Here is a 16,823-nt window from a genome sequence, read left to right on the forward strand (position 1 = left end):
TTCTCTAACAATCCTCTGAGGCCTTCATTGAACAGCTGTAGTTACATTGAGAACTGCACACAAGTGTACTCTAGAAATAATTAGGTTGCTTATGAAGGTAGTTGGTAATACTGGATTTTATTAATGGATTTTATATTATTATAACAATATAAATTGTTATTTATTAAATAGTTTGGAGACCATCGGAGATTATCGTTTCCTTTTCACTTCACAGGAGAATTTCAAGGCACTCTTTATAACATTTACATCAAAGTGAAATTCTGGATGAAAGTCTTATGATTAAGGCAAGTGATAGAACAGGTTTGATGCGAGGAACAGGAAGGACACATTTTACAAGAAATCATACTCCAATCATGCCAACAATTAAACAAAAAATGTAAAACTTGATTCTTCATTCCGTGGTCAGAAGATTTTTTGGATGCTTTTAGGCGGCCATTTCCTTAAGTACAATAAGCCTTTGTTAAGTTTTTTGTTGCTGATTACATCAACTGTGTACAACCCCACCCCACTGATGCACACTAAGGCTACAGAAGTTTTCGCTTTTAACACCACCTTGACAGCTTGCAAAGATGCTGAGTATCCTTTACTTTGTCACCTTTGCATTTACATTTACTTTTATATTTATGCATTTGGCAGACGCTTTTATCCATTTTGACTTACAAAAGAGGATCTAACATTCAAACTACAGCACAATTTATACAAATTACCTTACATTGAGTATAATATGCCAGGAAGTAATAAGTGCATTAAAGAAAGACTTTCAGTGCAAGAGATACTCTCGGAAGAGCTGGGTTTTCAAGGATTTCTTGAATGCGGAGAGGGTTCCTGTTGCTCTGATGGTGCTTGGAAGCTCATTCCACCAGCGTGGTACCAGAGATGAGAATAGCCTTGACTGACCTGTATGGGGGGTTGGCCGTGTTAGTTGGCGCTCCTTTGAGGAACGGAGAGGGCGGGCGCTAACATATGCTTTTAAGAGTCTATTAAGGTAGATGGAAGCAGAACCAGTGAATACTCTGAAGGCCATCATTAGTGATTTAAATTTGATGCGAGCAGCTAAGGGTAGCCAATGCAGCTCAACTAATAGGGGCGTGACATGTGCTCTTTTTGGCTGGTTGAAAACCAGGCATGCTGCAGCATTCTGGATCATCTGTAGCGGTCTCACAGCACAGGCCGGAAGACCTGTCAGGAGGGCGTTGCAATAGTCAAGACAGGAGATTACTAACGTATGAACAAGGAGCTGTGTTGCATGTTGAGTTAGGTATGGCCTAATCTTCCCTATGTTGAATAGGGCGAAGCGCCACGATCGAGCTACAGCGGTAACGTGATCTGCGAAGGTCAGCTGGTCATCAACAATGACACCCAGGTTTCTTACAACCTTGGTGGGAGCCACTGATAGGGACTCTAGCTTGATGCTGATGTTGTGGAGAATAGCTTGCTTGGCTGGGAGGACCAGCAGTTCAGTTTTGGATAAATTCAATTGGAGGTGATCTTACTTCATTCATGTAGATATGTCAGAGAGACAGTCAGAAATTCAAGTTGCCACTGAAGTGTCACCTGGAGGAAAGGATAAATAGAGCTGTGTGTCATCTGCATAGCAGTGATAGGAGAAGCCGTATGAATGTATGATTGGGCCTAGAGAGGTGGTGTACAAGGCAAAGAGGAGGGGACCCAGCACTGAGCCTTGGGGCACACCTGTGGTGAGGTGGTGTCGCGCTGATGTTTGTCCAAGCCATGACACATTGAAGGATCGTCCAGTGAGATAAGACTCAAACCAGGAGAGTGCATTGTTCTTGAAGCCCATGTCAGTAAGTTTGTTTAGTAAGATGTGATGGTTGACCGTCAAATGGTGCTGATAGGTCAAGAAGGATGAGAACTGAGGACTGGCCTGTTGCTTTGGCATCTTTAAGAGCTTCCATTACTGACAGAAGCGCAGTTTCCATGGAGTGGCCACTCTTGAAGCCGGATTGGTTAGAGGTTATGTTGGGAGGTTATGTTGGGAGAGGAATTTTGTTGCCTGCTTAAAGACAGCTCTTTTAAGATTTTAGACAGGAAGGGGAGGAGAGAGACTGGTCGGTAGTTCTCTACTATAGAAGGAGCAAGAGAAGGTTTTTTGAGTAGAGGTCTTACCTGAGCTTGCTTCAAGGTGTTTGGAAATGTTCCCAAGGTTAGTGAAGAATTGATTACATGAGTGGCTGCGGACACAATGGACGGAGCTATCGTTTGCAGTAGGGTGGTAGGAATGGGATCCAGTGGACAGCATATAGGACAGCCGCCTCTAAGAAGATTTGATACCTCATCTTCTGTGAGAAGAGTGAAAGAAGGGAAGGAAGCAGTGGGTTTAGGAGGATTCGAAGGGAGAGCTGGAGGCTGTGTAGAAGGGTCAGAAAACCGGCTGCTAATTGCAGAAACTTTGCTGATGAAGAAGTTAACAAATGTGTCAGCAGTGAGGTTGGTTGCAGGGGGTGGAGGTGGAGGGTTCAGTAAAGACTTGAAGGTTGAAAACAGCTTCAAGGTGTCAGTAGCGTTGTTGATTTTGTCTTGGTAGAATTTCTTTTTTGCAGAGGTGGCGTTTGATGAGGAGGCTGAGAACAGAGATTACAGTTGTGTCAGGTGTGATGGGTCTTTTGTTTTTCGCCATCTTCTCTCAGCAGCTCTGAGAGGAGCCCTTTGCAGCCCTCTGTAAGTTGTGACAGAACCAAGTTGGGTGAGGATCTGTTATTTTCTGATTAATACCAAATAAAGGATATTGACCAGTCACAGAAATGTGTGTTTTCTCCATAAAACAGCGCTGGGTGACAGTTGTTGTTCCCTACATAAATGTTACGCAGGCAAAGGGCCAGAGTTATTGGGGGTTCTGTGTCCACTCCCAAATGCTTGGCCCTGGCAGGTGAACACCATCATTAATGCAAGCTAAGCCTTGTCAACTAACTAGAACATATAATTCCTCAATGTTAACTCTGCTGATTTTCCTTTTCAAAAGGCATCAATACGAACTCAAACTGGCACGGCCTATAACCACATCTGTGGAGGAGTTCTGATCAGAAAAGATTGAGTGCTGACCGCTGCTCAGTGTGTGGATGGGTAAACAACCATCTAACAGTAGCCAATTCTAAACTCTCATGTTTTGAGTTTCACACACTGAACAGTGTCTCTTTGTGTTCTCCTGTGTAGCATTAATGTGGCCCTTATCATTCTTGGAGACTTTGATCTGACTATACCTGAGCGGAAGGAACAGTTCTATGGAGTCAGCGCAGTGTACATCCACCCCAGCTGGAACCGTGTCTTAAGTTCAGAGTCAGTTGTAAATTGTTTTTCTCTTTTTTAATAATTGACTTGTCATGTCATCAAAATAAAAAAAGTGAATCTTCCAAAACGTAACTTTACAGGAGAGGAATATATAAATAACCTTCTTAATTTACAATGGAAGTCAGCGTTAAATAATTTTATTCCAAATAATTTGGAGGATTTTTACTTGTCTAATCAAAATGAATTCAAATAATGTAGTAAACTAAAAAGCGAAAATTGAGAAGCTTGTTTCTCTTTGGACAATGAGTTCTTTGAAGATGATGTGCGTGCAAAGCACCTGTTTACTTTCAGTTTCGCTTTGACTCACATGATGTCTACCCACTGTCTCCGGGCAGAAAAATATGAGTCATCAGCAAAAACATATTCCTATTATTGATTTATAGTTTTTCAAAGTTTTTGTAGGTTTCACATCAAATAATACTGCATTAGATCCCCAAATATTAACTAAAAAGCTTAAATAATTCTTCATTGTGTGCATTCTAAATGAAGAAGTATTATTTCATCATACTTTTAAAACATTATAAAAATAATAATAGTTGTTGTGGGGCGGCACGGTGGCACAGCAGGTAGTGTCGCAAGCACACAGCTCCAGGGGCCTGGAGGTTGTGGGTTCGATTCCCGCTCCGGGTGACTGTCTGTGAGGAGTTGGTGTGTTCTCCCCGTGTCCGCGTGGGTTTCCTCCGGGTGCTCCGGTTTCCTCCCACAGTCCAAAAACACACATTGCAAGTGGATTGGCGACTCAAAAGTGTCCGTGAATGTGTGTTTCCCTGTGAAGGACTGGCGTCCCCTCCAGGGTTTATTCCTGCCTTGCGCCCGATGATTCCAGGTATGCTCTGGACCACCCGATAAGCAGTTACAGATAATGGATGAATGGATAATAGTTGTTGTTATTATTATAAGCAACTGAGAAAACTGCCAAAGTACAAAAACAATTTTTATTTGTTGTGATATTGTCCGTATTTGCCCTGAACTAAATTCCTGAAAGTCTGGGCCTGCTGTGACTATCAGAGCTTTTTAAGTCATACATCGAAGAGCTTAGAATATCAAGAAAAATAAGTTTGTCTGATGCTACAAATTTATTTTGTCACAGTAATATGTTATGTAATAGATTAGCATAAAAATGATTATGTTTCAACCAACAGACACCTCACACTAACAATCTGTGCAAAACTATCTGAGGTGGGAATATGATTTCAAGGCTGTACATTGAGAAATATGCCAAAATAAGCAGGCGCTTGTTAAAATTTTGGTCAAAATATGGCATATTTATAGAAAGATTTAAATATCAGTCAGCATGTAAACCTCAAGTGATTACATTGAGTAGTCAAGGGACATTAGAAAATAAAATAACATATTGAATATGGCTATGTCACATAATTACTGTTTGAATGCATTTGAAAAATGCACTGCAAAAAATGCAGAATTGCAAAATAGCTATAAAGATAGGGTCCATCGGGCTAATGAAGTGTTTAGAATGATCCTGAAACTATACTTCGAACATTTTAAGGACCTGTTGTCACATCTGGTGGATCATAGAAATGTGCTACTAGTTCCTTGTGGTAAAATACCATGCTGAATGCCCTTCCTTATAACCCTGCTACTTCAGGTTATATTAAATGGAAGTTTAATTCCTCCTTCTTATTTTCAAAAAGAGATTTTCTTCCTCTTGTGGTTCAAGTTCAGAGGCTGTATTTTTATTCCAGCTATGTACAATTACACAGTGAAATGAGACAACAACATACTTCTAGGATGATGGTGCAACACAGATCATGAGGGCAGACACTAGAACGGGTGCAGATAAGAATTGTGATTGTTGCCAAGTTGGGTTGGCTGTAACAAGCTGTTCTGTCTGCAAAATGTTAGCAATTCAGGGGCATTAATCACAAAACCACAGCAAATAACTTTTAAAATTCCTGTTCTGTAGAATACCCAAGTCTTTATTCATGACTGCAATTGACTCTGTAACACCTGCAAACTGTTGCTGTCCAATTAAAAACATGCATCTCTCAAAATAATAACTTTACTGCAGAAAAAAATACCCTTTTATATAAATTGTTTGGTGGCCTTGATAATATCACAAATCAAGCCTTAGATGAGGTTCCCTCATGTCAAAGCATAGAATCAGAAAACCAGAAATTGAACTGACTTATGGGTAGAGGAAAACAAAACGACATCTACACAATAAATCATTGCTCTGCACTGACCAAACTTCTCTGAACTGTATTTCACTACTTAAAACTTGTTACAAAAATTTCTCAAATATACACTATATGTAGGTAACGGTTTGTGGGCATGTGGTCTCTTTAGAATTTAAATTTGAAGCACATTTATTGGTTGGGAAGTGATAAATTGTATGTCCCTTCTTTGCTGCTTCTAGTTTTCTTGGAAGATTTACACTAGATCTGGGTGGATTGATGTGGTGATTGGACTGCATTCAGCTTCAAGAACTTTATGCTGATGTAAGATGATTCATTCCAGATCACAGCCACCAGTCCAACTCATCAAAGGTATCAGACGCAGGTCCATCCTGCTTGAGAATGCTGTAACCGGTCCCTGACTGTATGCTAAGGGGAGAGGGCTTTTACAACTCTAACTGACTCTTCATTTTCAGCATGCTGAGCTTAGGTTTGCATGCAGCTGCCTTAATGTCACATTTCATTTTATCATTTTCTTATGTTGGCCTTTTGTTTGTGCAATTACACAAGCTGTGTATACAACTGTTTAATCTGTGCACCTGTAGTAGATGAATTCACAAATTCTAAAGCAGAGGTCTTCTAATCCAGCCCCTGTGTCCAGGCTCCAGGTCGGGCTTTAACAGTTAACATTAACAGTCACAACTGTAGTGTTATTCTTGATGGCCATTTTAAAATCCTGAGTAAATACTTTGTAGGACAACCTTCCAGAAGCTGACATTTTTGCCCATTCTTCTTGGCAAAATAGCTCAAGCTCAGTCAGATTGAATGGAGAGCGTCTGTGAACAGCAATGTTCAAGTCTTGCCATAGATTCTCAATAGGATTTAGGTCTGGATGTTGTCTGGGCGATTCAAACACATGAATATACTTTGAGCTAAACTATTCCTAAGTCATGCTGTAAGTTTAGGGTCATTCTCCTGCTGGAATGTGAACCTTTGCTCAAGTCTCATCTGACCAGAGTGTCTTCTTCCACATGCTTACTGTGTTTGCAGCTGTGCCATACTCCATTTTTAATAGCCTAACCCTGCTTTACACTACCACAACTTTATCCCTGACCTGTCTGGTGTTTTTCAAGGCACTCTTTATGACATTTACATCAAAATGAAATTCTGGATGAAACTGAGGCTTATGATTAAGGCAAGTGATAAAACAGGTTTGATGCGAGGAACAGGAAGGACACATTTTACAAGAAATCATACTCTGCCAACAATTAAAAAAATTTTAAAACTTGATTCTTCATTCTGTGGTCAGAAGATTTCTTGGATTTTTTAGGCTGCCATTTCCTTAAGTACAATGAACCTTTGTAAAGTTTTTTGTTGCTGATTACATCAACTGTGACCAACCCCACCCCTTGATACACACTAATTGTATAAAAGGCTTCAGAACTTTCTGCTTTGCACGCCACCTTGACAGCTTGCAAAGATGCTGAGAATCCTCTACTTTGCCACCTTTGCAGCCCTCGGTAAGTTCTGACTGAACCAAGTTGGGTGAGCATCTGTTATTTTCTGATTACTACCAAATAAAGGACATTGAGCAGTGACAGAAATGTGTGTTTTCTCCATAAAACAGTGCTGGGTGACAGTAATGCTGTTCCCTACATAAATGCTACGCAGGGGAATCCACAGTCCAGAGTCATTGGGGGTTTTGTGTCCAATCCCAACGCTTGGCCCTGGCAGGTGAATACCATCATTAATGCAAGCTAAGCCTTGTCAACTAAAACACATATTTCCTGAATGTTAACTCTGCTGATTTCCCTTTCCAAAAGGCATCACTACGAATTCAATCTGGCACGGCCTATAACCACATCTGCGGAGGAGTTCTGATCAGAAAGGGTTGGGTGCTGACCGCTGCTCAGTGTGTGAACGGGTAAACAATCATCTAACAGTAGCCACTTCTAAAATCTCATGTTTTGAGTTTCACACACTGAACAGTGTCTCTTTGTGTTCTCCTGTGTAGCATTAATGTGGCCCTTGTTGTTCTTGGAGAATCTGATCTGACTGTACCTGAGCGGAAGGAACAGTTCTATGGAGTCAGCGCCGTGTACATCCACCCCAGCTGGAACGGTGTCTTAAGTTCAGGGTCAGTTGTAAATTGTTTTTTCCCTTTTTTAAAAATTGACTTGTCATGTCATCAAAAGTAAAAACGTGCATCTTTCAAAACGTAACTTTACAGGAGAGGAATATATAAATAACCTTCTTAATTTACAATGGAAATCAGCGTTAAATAATTGTATTCCAAATTAATTTGGAGCATTTTTACTGGTCTATTCAACATGAAATTTGTACAGTGTGATTGACAGCTCCTGTTTTCAAATAATGTAGTAAACTAAAAAGCAAAAATTGAGATGCTTGTTTTTCTTTGGACAATGAGTTCTTTGAAGATGATGTGCGTGCAAATAACCTATTTTAAAACTGCAGTACCTCCAAATGTAAAGATCTCTGTAGGTTATTCTCCAAAAACCTTTGTGACACTTTTGTGAAGGACCTAGACCAATTTGCTTTAGTAGTTATGAGATTTTTCAGTAGATGTTACCTGTAAATGACCAGTAGTGATTTTCTTACCTCAGGAACGACATTGCCCTGATCCGTCTGTCTTCAGAAGCCATCCTGAACACGTATGTCCAGTTGGCTACCCTGCCACCCACTGGTCAGATCCTTCCAGGCAGCACATTATGCTATGTCACCGGCTGGGGTGCCACTCAGAGTGAGTTACAGTTTATCTCTTGAAGATATTGTGCTTTCACACATGCCCTGTTTGGTCTGGACTTTCAGGTTTATCATTTTGTTCTGAATTAAAATAAACAGCACATGGGAAAGGTGCCTAAGACCGTGGTTCAGACCAAAGGACCAAAACTTGGTTCAACCAAAAGAGATGTTCTCAGTCTGGAACAAACTAAATCAAAGTCTGATTTGTGTGTAGTGTAAACACACTTTTTGTGTAGTGTGTTTAGGGACATAGCATTATTCTGCCGCAGGGACAAATTGAGTCATTTAAGGTGGTTCCGAAGATATGAATAAGGAGCTGCCAAATAAGTAGAATAAGCATTGCATTAAGCGTTGTGTGTGTTACATAAGATATATCTCGATCTGAGCCACACATAAGTAGTATCAGCACTGGTAAACAGTAGAAATTAATCTCGACCTCCAGGGTCCTTTTCTGTTAATAAAAATGAATAAGTTAATGAACTAATAGCATCAAAAGTTTATCACACGGTTCTCAACACCAACTTATTTTATCCAGAAGTTCCCTGATAGTAAGGATACAGCGGACCACTGTTGTCTCACTGAGTGCAAAGTTGGAGGTCCACTATTGTTTTGCACAGTGTTTTCTGTGCAGATCACTGGTGATTAAACAGAATTTTAGACAAAATAACACAGTTTAGCACTTTTCCATTCACAGTCCAATTTAGATTTTTTCCTTCTTTAGGTTCTTTTGTTGTCTTTATAAATACGATTAGTAAATCATTTTACTCCAGCACAGTGTCAACATTTTTAGTATAATCATTGTATATCAGGTTTATACTCATTATTATATCTCTCATAGTTGTTTTTAATATTTGTATTAGTTTGTTTTCTAGAAAAAAAGTCTCTGTAAATTTAAAATCTGTTTGAGGAGATTAAAAATGAGTTATATCCTGTACAGGACAGTATTCTGAGTGGTCCGATAGAGGACCAGCTTTGGTCTACAGTCAGTGGTGTCCCAGCCTTTGTATGCCAGCGGACCGATATATGCTCGCTTTCTGGGTTATCTAACTACACACACAACACATTTCAGCCGATTACAGTAAACAAAGTGGGCACAGCCTGTTAGTACTAATTGTTTACGCCTGCAGCAGGAGACTATTTAAAACATTAAAGATCACCTCAGTCTTTACAAAATCACTTACAGTCTCAGGAGAGAAGCCACACTGATGAAAGTCTCCTAAAACATCAATAGAGGTCTGCCATCCGTTACTCACTATGTAACAGCAAACATTCCTTTATTTACTATGTAATATTAACGCAGTGCTCAGGAGCTCCTAGAATTTGCAAAGGGACTTAAACGTTATGTAAAACCTTTGTGAATTCAAAGCTGAAGGTGTTTCTTCTTAGATTCATCAGTAAAGCTGTGGACCAATCAGAGTCGGCTATGGGGGTGGGGTGGGTTGTTGTGGTACGCACTCTCCACCGGGATTTGATAACAGCTCTCTGTGGGTGGGTCAGAAATGATTGATGCATCTACAAACCAATAGCAGGGACACAGACAAAGACAAAGAGAAGCAATGTGTTGAGATCACTCACTCGCTGGGCCTAGGAGAGGGGAAAAGAGCTCATTGCTGATATGGAAAGCTATCCGGGTCAAAATATTTTAGAACAAACCTAAATGTACTTGTTTTATCACCAAATAAAAAATCAAATAGCATCTGTGTGATTTGTGACAGACTATTAAATATAAAAGCTCTTTTGGGTACATATTACCTACTTTCAGAAAATGCTGCATAACTTCATAATGCTTGATAGGATCTGCTTAAAAATTGTTAAAAAGTTGTCTTACAAAAGCCTAAATAATCAGAATATGTAAAGAAATTACTAGTGTCATTCCCAGCACTCAATAATACATTGTTTACATCTAAAATAATTTGTAAAAAATCTCCCCCTCTCTCTCTTTCTCATTCTCTCTCATAGCGGGTGGTTATCTCTCTGCTCAGCTGAGGCAGGCTCCGCTGCCTATAGTCGATTATGCTACCTGCTCTAGCAGCAACTGGTGGGGCGCTACAGTCAAGACCAACATGATCTGTGCTGGTGGTAGCATCAACTCTGGCTGCAATGTGAGATGAGCTACAGTTCCCTTTCTTATCTCTGTGAAATACACATGGATTCTGAGTGACAGTGTTACTAAATGAAACACTGGTCTGGTCTTCTCTCATCATAGGGGGATGGTGGTGGCCCTCTGAACTGTTTGGTTGCTAACAGCTATGTGGTCCATGGAATTACGAGCTTTGTGTCCGCTGCTGGTTGCAACACCTACTTGAAACCCACTGTCTTCACCCGTGTGTCTGCCTACATTCCCTGGATTCAGAGCGTAAGTAGAAAGCACCAATACAATGCAAATGAGTCCTTAATTCAACCACAAGCTACTAATACTTATTACTTATTGTTTAATACAATCTACACTTTATCTTCATCAGATCGCTGGCTAAATGGAGCCAAGCAGGGGAGAGATGGTGCCATGACCCGGAGGGACTCCTAGAGATTCTTTTATCATCTATTCCAAACATGTAATCAAATTATCCAATATGTATCCACATGATTTACTACCTTATAAAATTAATAAAAAAAGAAATCTAAAGTCCATTGTTTTAAGCGTTTTTATTTGAGTCATATGGTATTTAGTGTTTAGTTCTTTGCTTTCAGGCTTTTAAGGTTCTTGTGGAACAATTACATTTCGTTAAACTAAATTGATTTCCTTATTTTCTAACACAAACCAACTAATGTATATGACACAATCATATACATGTAATTTTAAATTCCAAACATTACGTATTCTGACTTCTTACTGGAATTTTGCAATCCACATTAAAGGGAATGCCTACAATTGAGCCACTTTGGGGTGTTTTGGAGGAGCGAGTCAGAAAACGTTTTCCTCCATGTAAAGACCTGTCCACTATCCTGCAAGAAGAATGGCTTAAAATCCCTCTGATCACTGTGCAGGACTTGTGTATGTCATTCCCAAGACAAATTGACGCTGTACTGGCTGCAAAATTAGGCCCTATTCCATACTAATAAATGATTGTGGTCTAAAACCAGGTGTTTCAGTTTCCTTGTCCAACCCCTGTATAAGTAATTTTTAATTCCAAACATTAAGTATTCTGACTTCTTACTGGAATTTTGCAATCCACATTAAAGGGACTGCCTACAGTTGTAGGGAAACGATGTTCTCTTTGATTTGTTTTCATTCAGAAGCTCTGCATCTTTTAAGGAGAAGCGGTTTGTTAGAGAGGGAATAAAATGGTTTGTCTAAGTTATATTCACAGTTTGAATAAACAAATTGTAAGTCGAGTTGTTTAGTTTTGTAGTACTGTCAGTAATGCAGTTAGCTGTTTACTGAGTTTGGAGTCATTTCCACCTTAAGTGATCCAAAAGAGCAAAAATAAGTCAATATTATCCACCTATGGAGCAGGAATAGAGCAAAAGCCTCATCTCGGGTCATGCTTTTGAATGTTTGGAGTTCTCTACATTGTCTAAAACTCCAGATGCCTTTTCTTTGCCACAAGTAGACATTTTTTTTACCCTTTTAACTCTTTGGACCAGAACTCCGCAGTTTGCGGGGTAAAAAGCACAACTTACATAATCAGCTTCATAATTCTTGAATGCCTGACTGCTTCTGTGAACTCTGAATACCATTAGAAACCGCAGATCCTACCGTTTCTAAAAATAGCGCTCTCGTCATGGTGCTGTGTAGCCTCTGTGAGTAATCCAGTGTGAAAAACCACCTAAAAAAAAAGGTGCTCCTTCAAAATCTATGTTTTATTTTGTTTTATATTCACTATAATCATAACATTAGATCTTTGCTCAGGACAAGAAAGAGGTGTTTACTTTCAGTTTCGTTTTGAGTCACATGATGTCAACCTGTCTCCTGGCAGAAAAATATGAGACATCAGCAAAAACATATTCCTATTATTGATTGATAGTTTTTGATCAAAGTTTTTGTAGGTTTCACATCAAATAACACTGCATTTGATCAACAAATATAAACTAAAAAGCTAAAATAATTATTCTTTGTGTATATTATAAATAAACAAGTATTATTTAATCATATTTTTAAAAAATGATAAAAATAATAATAATTGTTGTTATTATTATAAGCAGCTGAGAAAACTGCCAAAATACCAAAACAATTTTTATTTGTTGGGATATTGTCCATATTTGCCCTGAAATAAATTCCTGAAAGTCTGGGCCTGCTGTGACTGTCAGAGCTTTCAGTTATACATCCCAGAGTTTAGAATATCCAGAAAAATAAGTCCGTCTGATTCTACAAATTTATTTTGTCACAGTAATATGCCATGTAATTAGTTATCATCAAAGATGCTTATTTTTTCAACCAAGAGACACATCACACTAACAGACCTGTGTGTCAGGATCGCAGGGGCGGACTGTTGAAGGCGGACACACACGCTAAAACACAGTTATATTTATTTAAACAAAATAACAAAACAAAAGGACTTCAACAGAAAGTCAACACTCAGGGAGCTACCAGAGACAGACAAAGGGAGGTAAGCAGACTAAACTAAATTACAAAGAGCTAGACAGACTAAACCTAAACACAGAGAACTAAAGCAAACGAGACAGACCGACAGACTAGAGACCTAAACAACATGACATGGGAAATGAAACAAATGGCCGACAAACATACAGAGACTGTTGGACTTATATACACACAAGGACACTTGAGACTGATAAGGAGGGGGCAGGACTACAAATGAGACACAGATGAGGAGGAGGTTCAAAGGCGGGACATGGCCGGAGACATGGACAATTACAAACAGAGCCATGTGCTAAGAGCGTGACACTGTGCAAAGGTATCTGAGGTGGGAATATGATTTCAAGGCTGTACATTGAGAAATATGCAAAAAAAAAAAAAAAAAGCAAGTGCTTGGTAAAATTTTAGTCTAAACATGACAAATTTATAGAAAAATTTAAATATCGGTCAGCATGTAAACTTCAAGTGATTACATATTTGAATAGCCAAGGGACTTTAGAAAATAAAACAACATATTGAATATGGCTTTGTCACATAATCATAGATCATAGAAATGTGCTACTAGTTCCTTGTGGTAAAACACCATGCTGAATTCCTTATAACCCTGTATTTATATGAACTGTATTTCAGTATTTAGAACTTGTTACAAAAACTTACACTATATGTAGCTAATGGTTTGTGGGCATGTGGTCTCTTTAGAATTTAAATTTGAAGCACATTTATTGGTTAGGAAGTGATAAATTGTATTTCCCTTCTTTGCTGCTTCTAGTTTTCTTGGAAGATTTACACTAGATCTTCAAGAACTTTATGCTGATGTTAGCTGATGTTGCTGATTCATTCTGGATCACAGCCACCAGTCCAACTCATCTCAAAGGTATTGGGCGCATGTCCATCCTGCTTGAGAATGCTGTAACCGGTCCCCGACTGCATGCTAAGGGGAAAGAGCTTTTACAATTCTGACACTCAGTTTCAGTATGCTGAGCTTCGGTTTGCGTGCAGCTGCCTTAATGTCACATTTCATTTTATCATTTTCTTATGTTGCTCTATTCTTTGTGCAAATTACACAAGTTGTGTGTACAACTGTTTAATCTGTGCACACTGTAGTAGATGAATTCACAGATTCTAAAGCAGAGGTCTTCTAATCCAGCCCCTGTGTCCTGGCTCCAGGTCGGGCTTTTAAAAGGCCGGCGACAGTTGCAACTGTAACAAGTAAAAAAATTACTTATGTTATTGTTGTTAAAAATTCCAACAAATCCTGATTTTTATATAAATAACTGGTTTTGTGTTCCACTGATTTCATATTTGTACTGGGGAACCTTTTATTTTAAGGAGTTGTTTAATTGTGCACTGTCTCTTTAAGAGACGTAGCTTTGCTTGGTGCCATCTCTGTAGCAACCTCAGTCTGTGAGTTCCTAATTGAGAGGAGGTAGGTAGTTTTGATGGTTGTGCTTAAAACACATTTTTTTCTGTGTAAAGTGACATAAAATGGACAGTATTAAACCCTAGAAGCAGGGTTTTGAACGTTTAAATATGTAGTAGTTTGAAAGTGAACCTTGTAAAATGTGTTGAGTTTTAACTGAGATATGTGTTCTGTGGCTGCACGCCCGCCATGTGCATTTCTGCTAACAAGAGGCTGATAACCTGTGTGTATGAGAGAGAGAGCAGTGTGTATGTTCACTACAGGGCTACATGTTCACTCCAGAAATTTGAGTTTATTTGTCTATTTATACAGGCATGTAATTCCCCCAGTCATTTCTGTTCACTGTTCAAACAAACATTTATTAAGTTACAGTGTTTTTGCTAATTGTATTTACATACAGAGCTGGTTTATGTAATTTTATGACAAATTCAAATTTAGTTTTATGTGATTTTCATGTGCGTTTATATAATTTAGAGAGTATTTAGAAAACCTCAGTCTGTGAATTCCTAGTTGAGAGGAGGAGGCTGATAACCTGCGTGTATGAGAGAGAGAGAGCAGTGTGTATGTTCACTACAGGGCTACATGCTCACTCCAGATATTTGAGTTTATTTGTCTGTTTATACAGTATTAAAGAACCCGAACCAGCAGTGGCCTCGGTCCGAGTCCTTCCTTTGCACATCACAGATCTCACAGAACACAACTCAGAGTATTTATGGGTTAATATGAGTGCGGATGGACAGTCCTGACAACTTTAAAGTCCAGAAGCACACCCGTTACACAACTCTAGTGTTATTCCTGATGGCCATTTTAAAATCCTGGCCTGGAACCTGGATCCAAGTTCAGGTTCGGGAGACCTCTGTTTTAAAGGATGTATTTTCCATATTTTTTTATGCTACACCCACAAACTTAAATGTCTTTTATTGGGATTTTAATTGACAGACCAACACAAAGTAGCAATTAATTGTGAAGTGAAATGAAAAATAATACATTTTTCAAAATTTGTATAAATAAATATCTGAAAATGGTGGTGTGTATTTGTGTTCCACCCCCTGAGTCATACTTTGTAGGACCACCTTCCAGAGGCTGACATTTGTGCCCATTCTTCTTGGCAAAATAGCTCAAGCTCAGTCAGATTGGATGGAGAGCGTCTGTGAACAGCAATGTTCAAGTCTTGCCACCGATTCTCAATTGGATTTAGGTCTGGATGTTGTCTGGGCCATTCAAACACATGAATATACTTTGAGCTAAACTATTACATTGTAGGCCAGGCTGTAAGTTTAGGGTCGTTCTTCTGCTGGAATGCGAACCTTTGCCCAAGTCTCATCTGACCAAAGTGTAGCATAGTAACAGTATTTGAGTAAGTTATGTTTAATAGTGATTATCACTTATAATTATTATTATTATTATACTGAATTTAGATGAAAACAATATTAATAATTTGTCAGAGATTGAAATACTCTCAACGCTAGAGGTAAGTTCTCAGGATTTTCAGACTCTCAGGAATAGACACCACACACTGTATTATTTCAAATAATGGAAATACTTTATTAAGAGGAATGATAATAAGCTGATAAACATAGCAAAATCATCAAAGTCTCACGGAATCAATGCAGGTGAAACCGGTTAGAATTTTTCATAGGTGGTACAGTCACGCCCACTTGGGAGGTCTCCGTCCTCTGATTGGTTCCTGGGTTTGGGGAGTCCACGGGGTCTCGGGGGGTCCTGGGGTCTTCCCCCTGAGTGAGTTTATTTTCCCATTCCCAAGGCTCTGGTGAGTAATCTTTTGGTTTATTAGTCATCTGTTCATCATAAAGTTTGAAGAGGACCACTCAGTGTCATCCTGGGGGTCACTGAAAAGTGTTCTGCTTAGCCTTCTGGCTATCAGATATAGGTGTGTGCGTGTGTTTGTGTTTGTGTTTGTGTGTGTGTGTGTGGGTGTGGGGGGGGATGTGTGCGTAGTCTTTCAGCATGCACATTCTGTGGAATGCAGGTCCCGTTTTCTCCTTTTATATAAAAAAGAATGGAGAGTCAGAGTCTTAATTTTTCCATTCTTGATCTGGATCCATCCTCCACTACAAGAGTATCTTCTTCCACATGTTTACTGTGTCCCCTACATGGAAATGGGACTTCTTATGGCTTGCTTTAAGTTGGCTTTCTTCTTGCCACTTTTCCATAAAGGCCAGATTTGTGGAGTACATGTCTAATAGTTGTCCTGTGGACAGGCCCACTCAACCATGGGCCTCTTGACAATCAATGCTGTCCTTGCCTGGGCAGTCAGTTTAGGTGGACGGCCATGTCTTGGTAGGTTTGCAGTTGTGCCATACTCCTTTTTTTAATAACCTAACCCTGCTTTACACTACCACAACTTTATACCTGACCTGTCTCATGTGTTCCTTGGTTTTCATGATGCTGTTTGATTATTAAAGTTCTCTACCAATCCTCTAAGGCCTTCATTGAAGCTTGTGTACAGCTGTAGTTACATTGAGAACTGCACACAAGTGGACTCTACAAAAATTAGGTGGCTTATGAAAACAGTTGGTAATACTGGATTTTATTAATGGGTATTAGAGTACAGGGGGTTGAATACAAAATTCATGCCACGTTTTCAGATTGATATAAATGTCATAAAGAGTGCCTCCATCGTCTGTTTTTAATAAATAACAAA

The 16,823-nt window shown here is 39.2% G+C and overlaps 1 protein-coding gene across 1 annotated transcript; it reads left to right on the plus strand.

Moving 5' to 3' along the window:
- The first annotated feature begins 6,842 nt into the window (after window positions 1–6,842).
- On the plus strand, window positions 6,843–10,822 carry LOC136684907 (elastase-1-like). Its single transcript, XM_066659268.1, has 8 exons — window positions 6,843–6,961; window positions 7,069–7,175; window positions 7,265–7,365; window positions 7,456–7,578; window positions 8,066–8,202; window positions 10,164–10,306; window positions 10,411–10,560; window positions 10,667–10,822. Exons 1-8 carry the CDS (start codon window positions 6,922–6,924, stop codon window positions 10,676–10,678), a joined length of 813 nt encoding a protein of 270 aa, XP_066515365.1. The 5' UTR covers window positions 6,843–6,921; the 3' UTR covers window positions 10,679–10,822.
- Window positions 10,823–16,823: the final 6,001 nt, after the last annotated feature.

Source organism: Hoplias malabaricus, chromosome 2 (genome assembly GCF_029633855.1).
Source record: "Hoplias malabaricus isolate fHopMal1 chromosome 2, fHopMal1.hap1, whole genome shotgun sequence".
Lineage (NCBI taxonomy): Eukaryota > Metazoa > Chordata > Actinopteri > Characiformes > Erythrinidae > Hoplias > Hoplias malabaricus.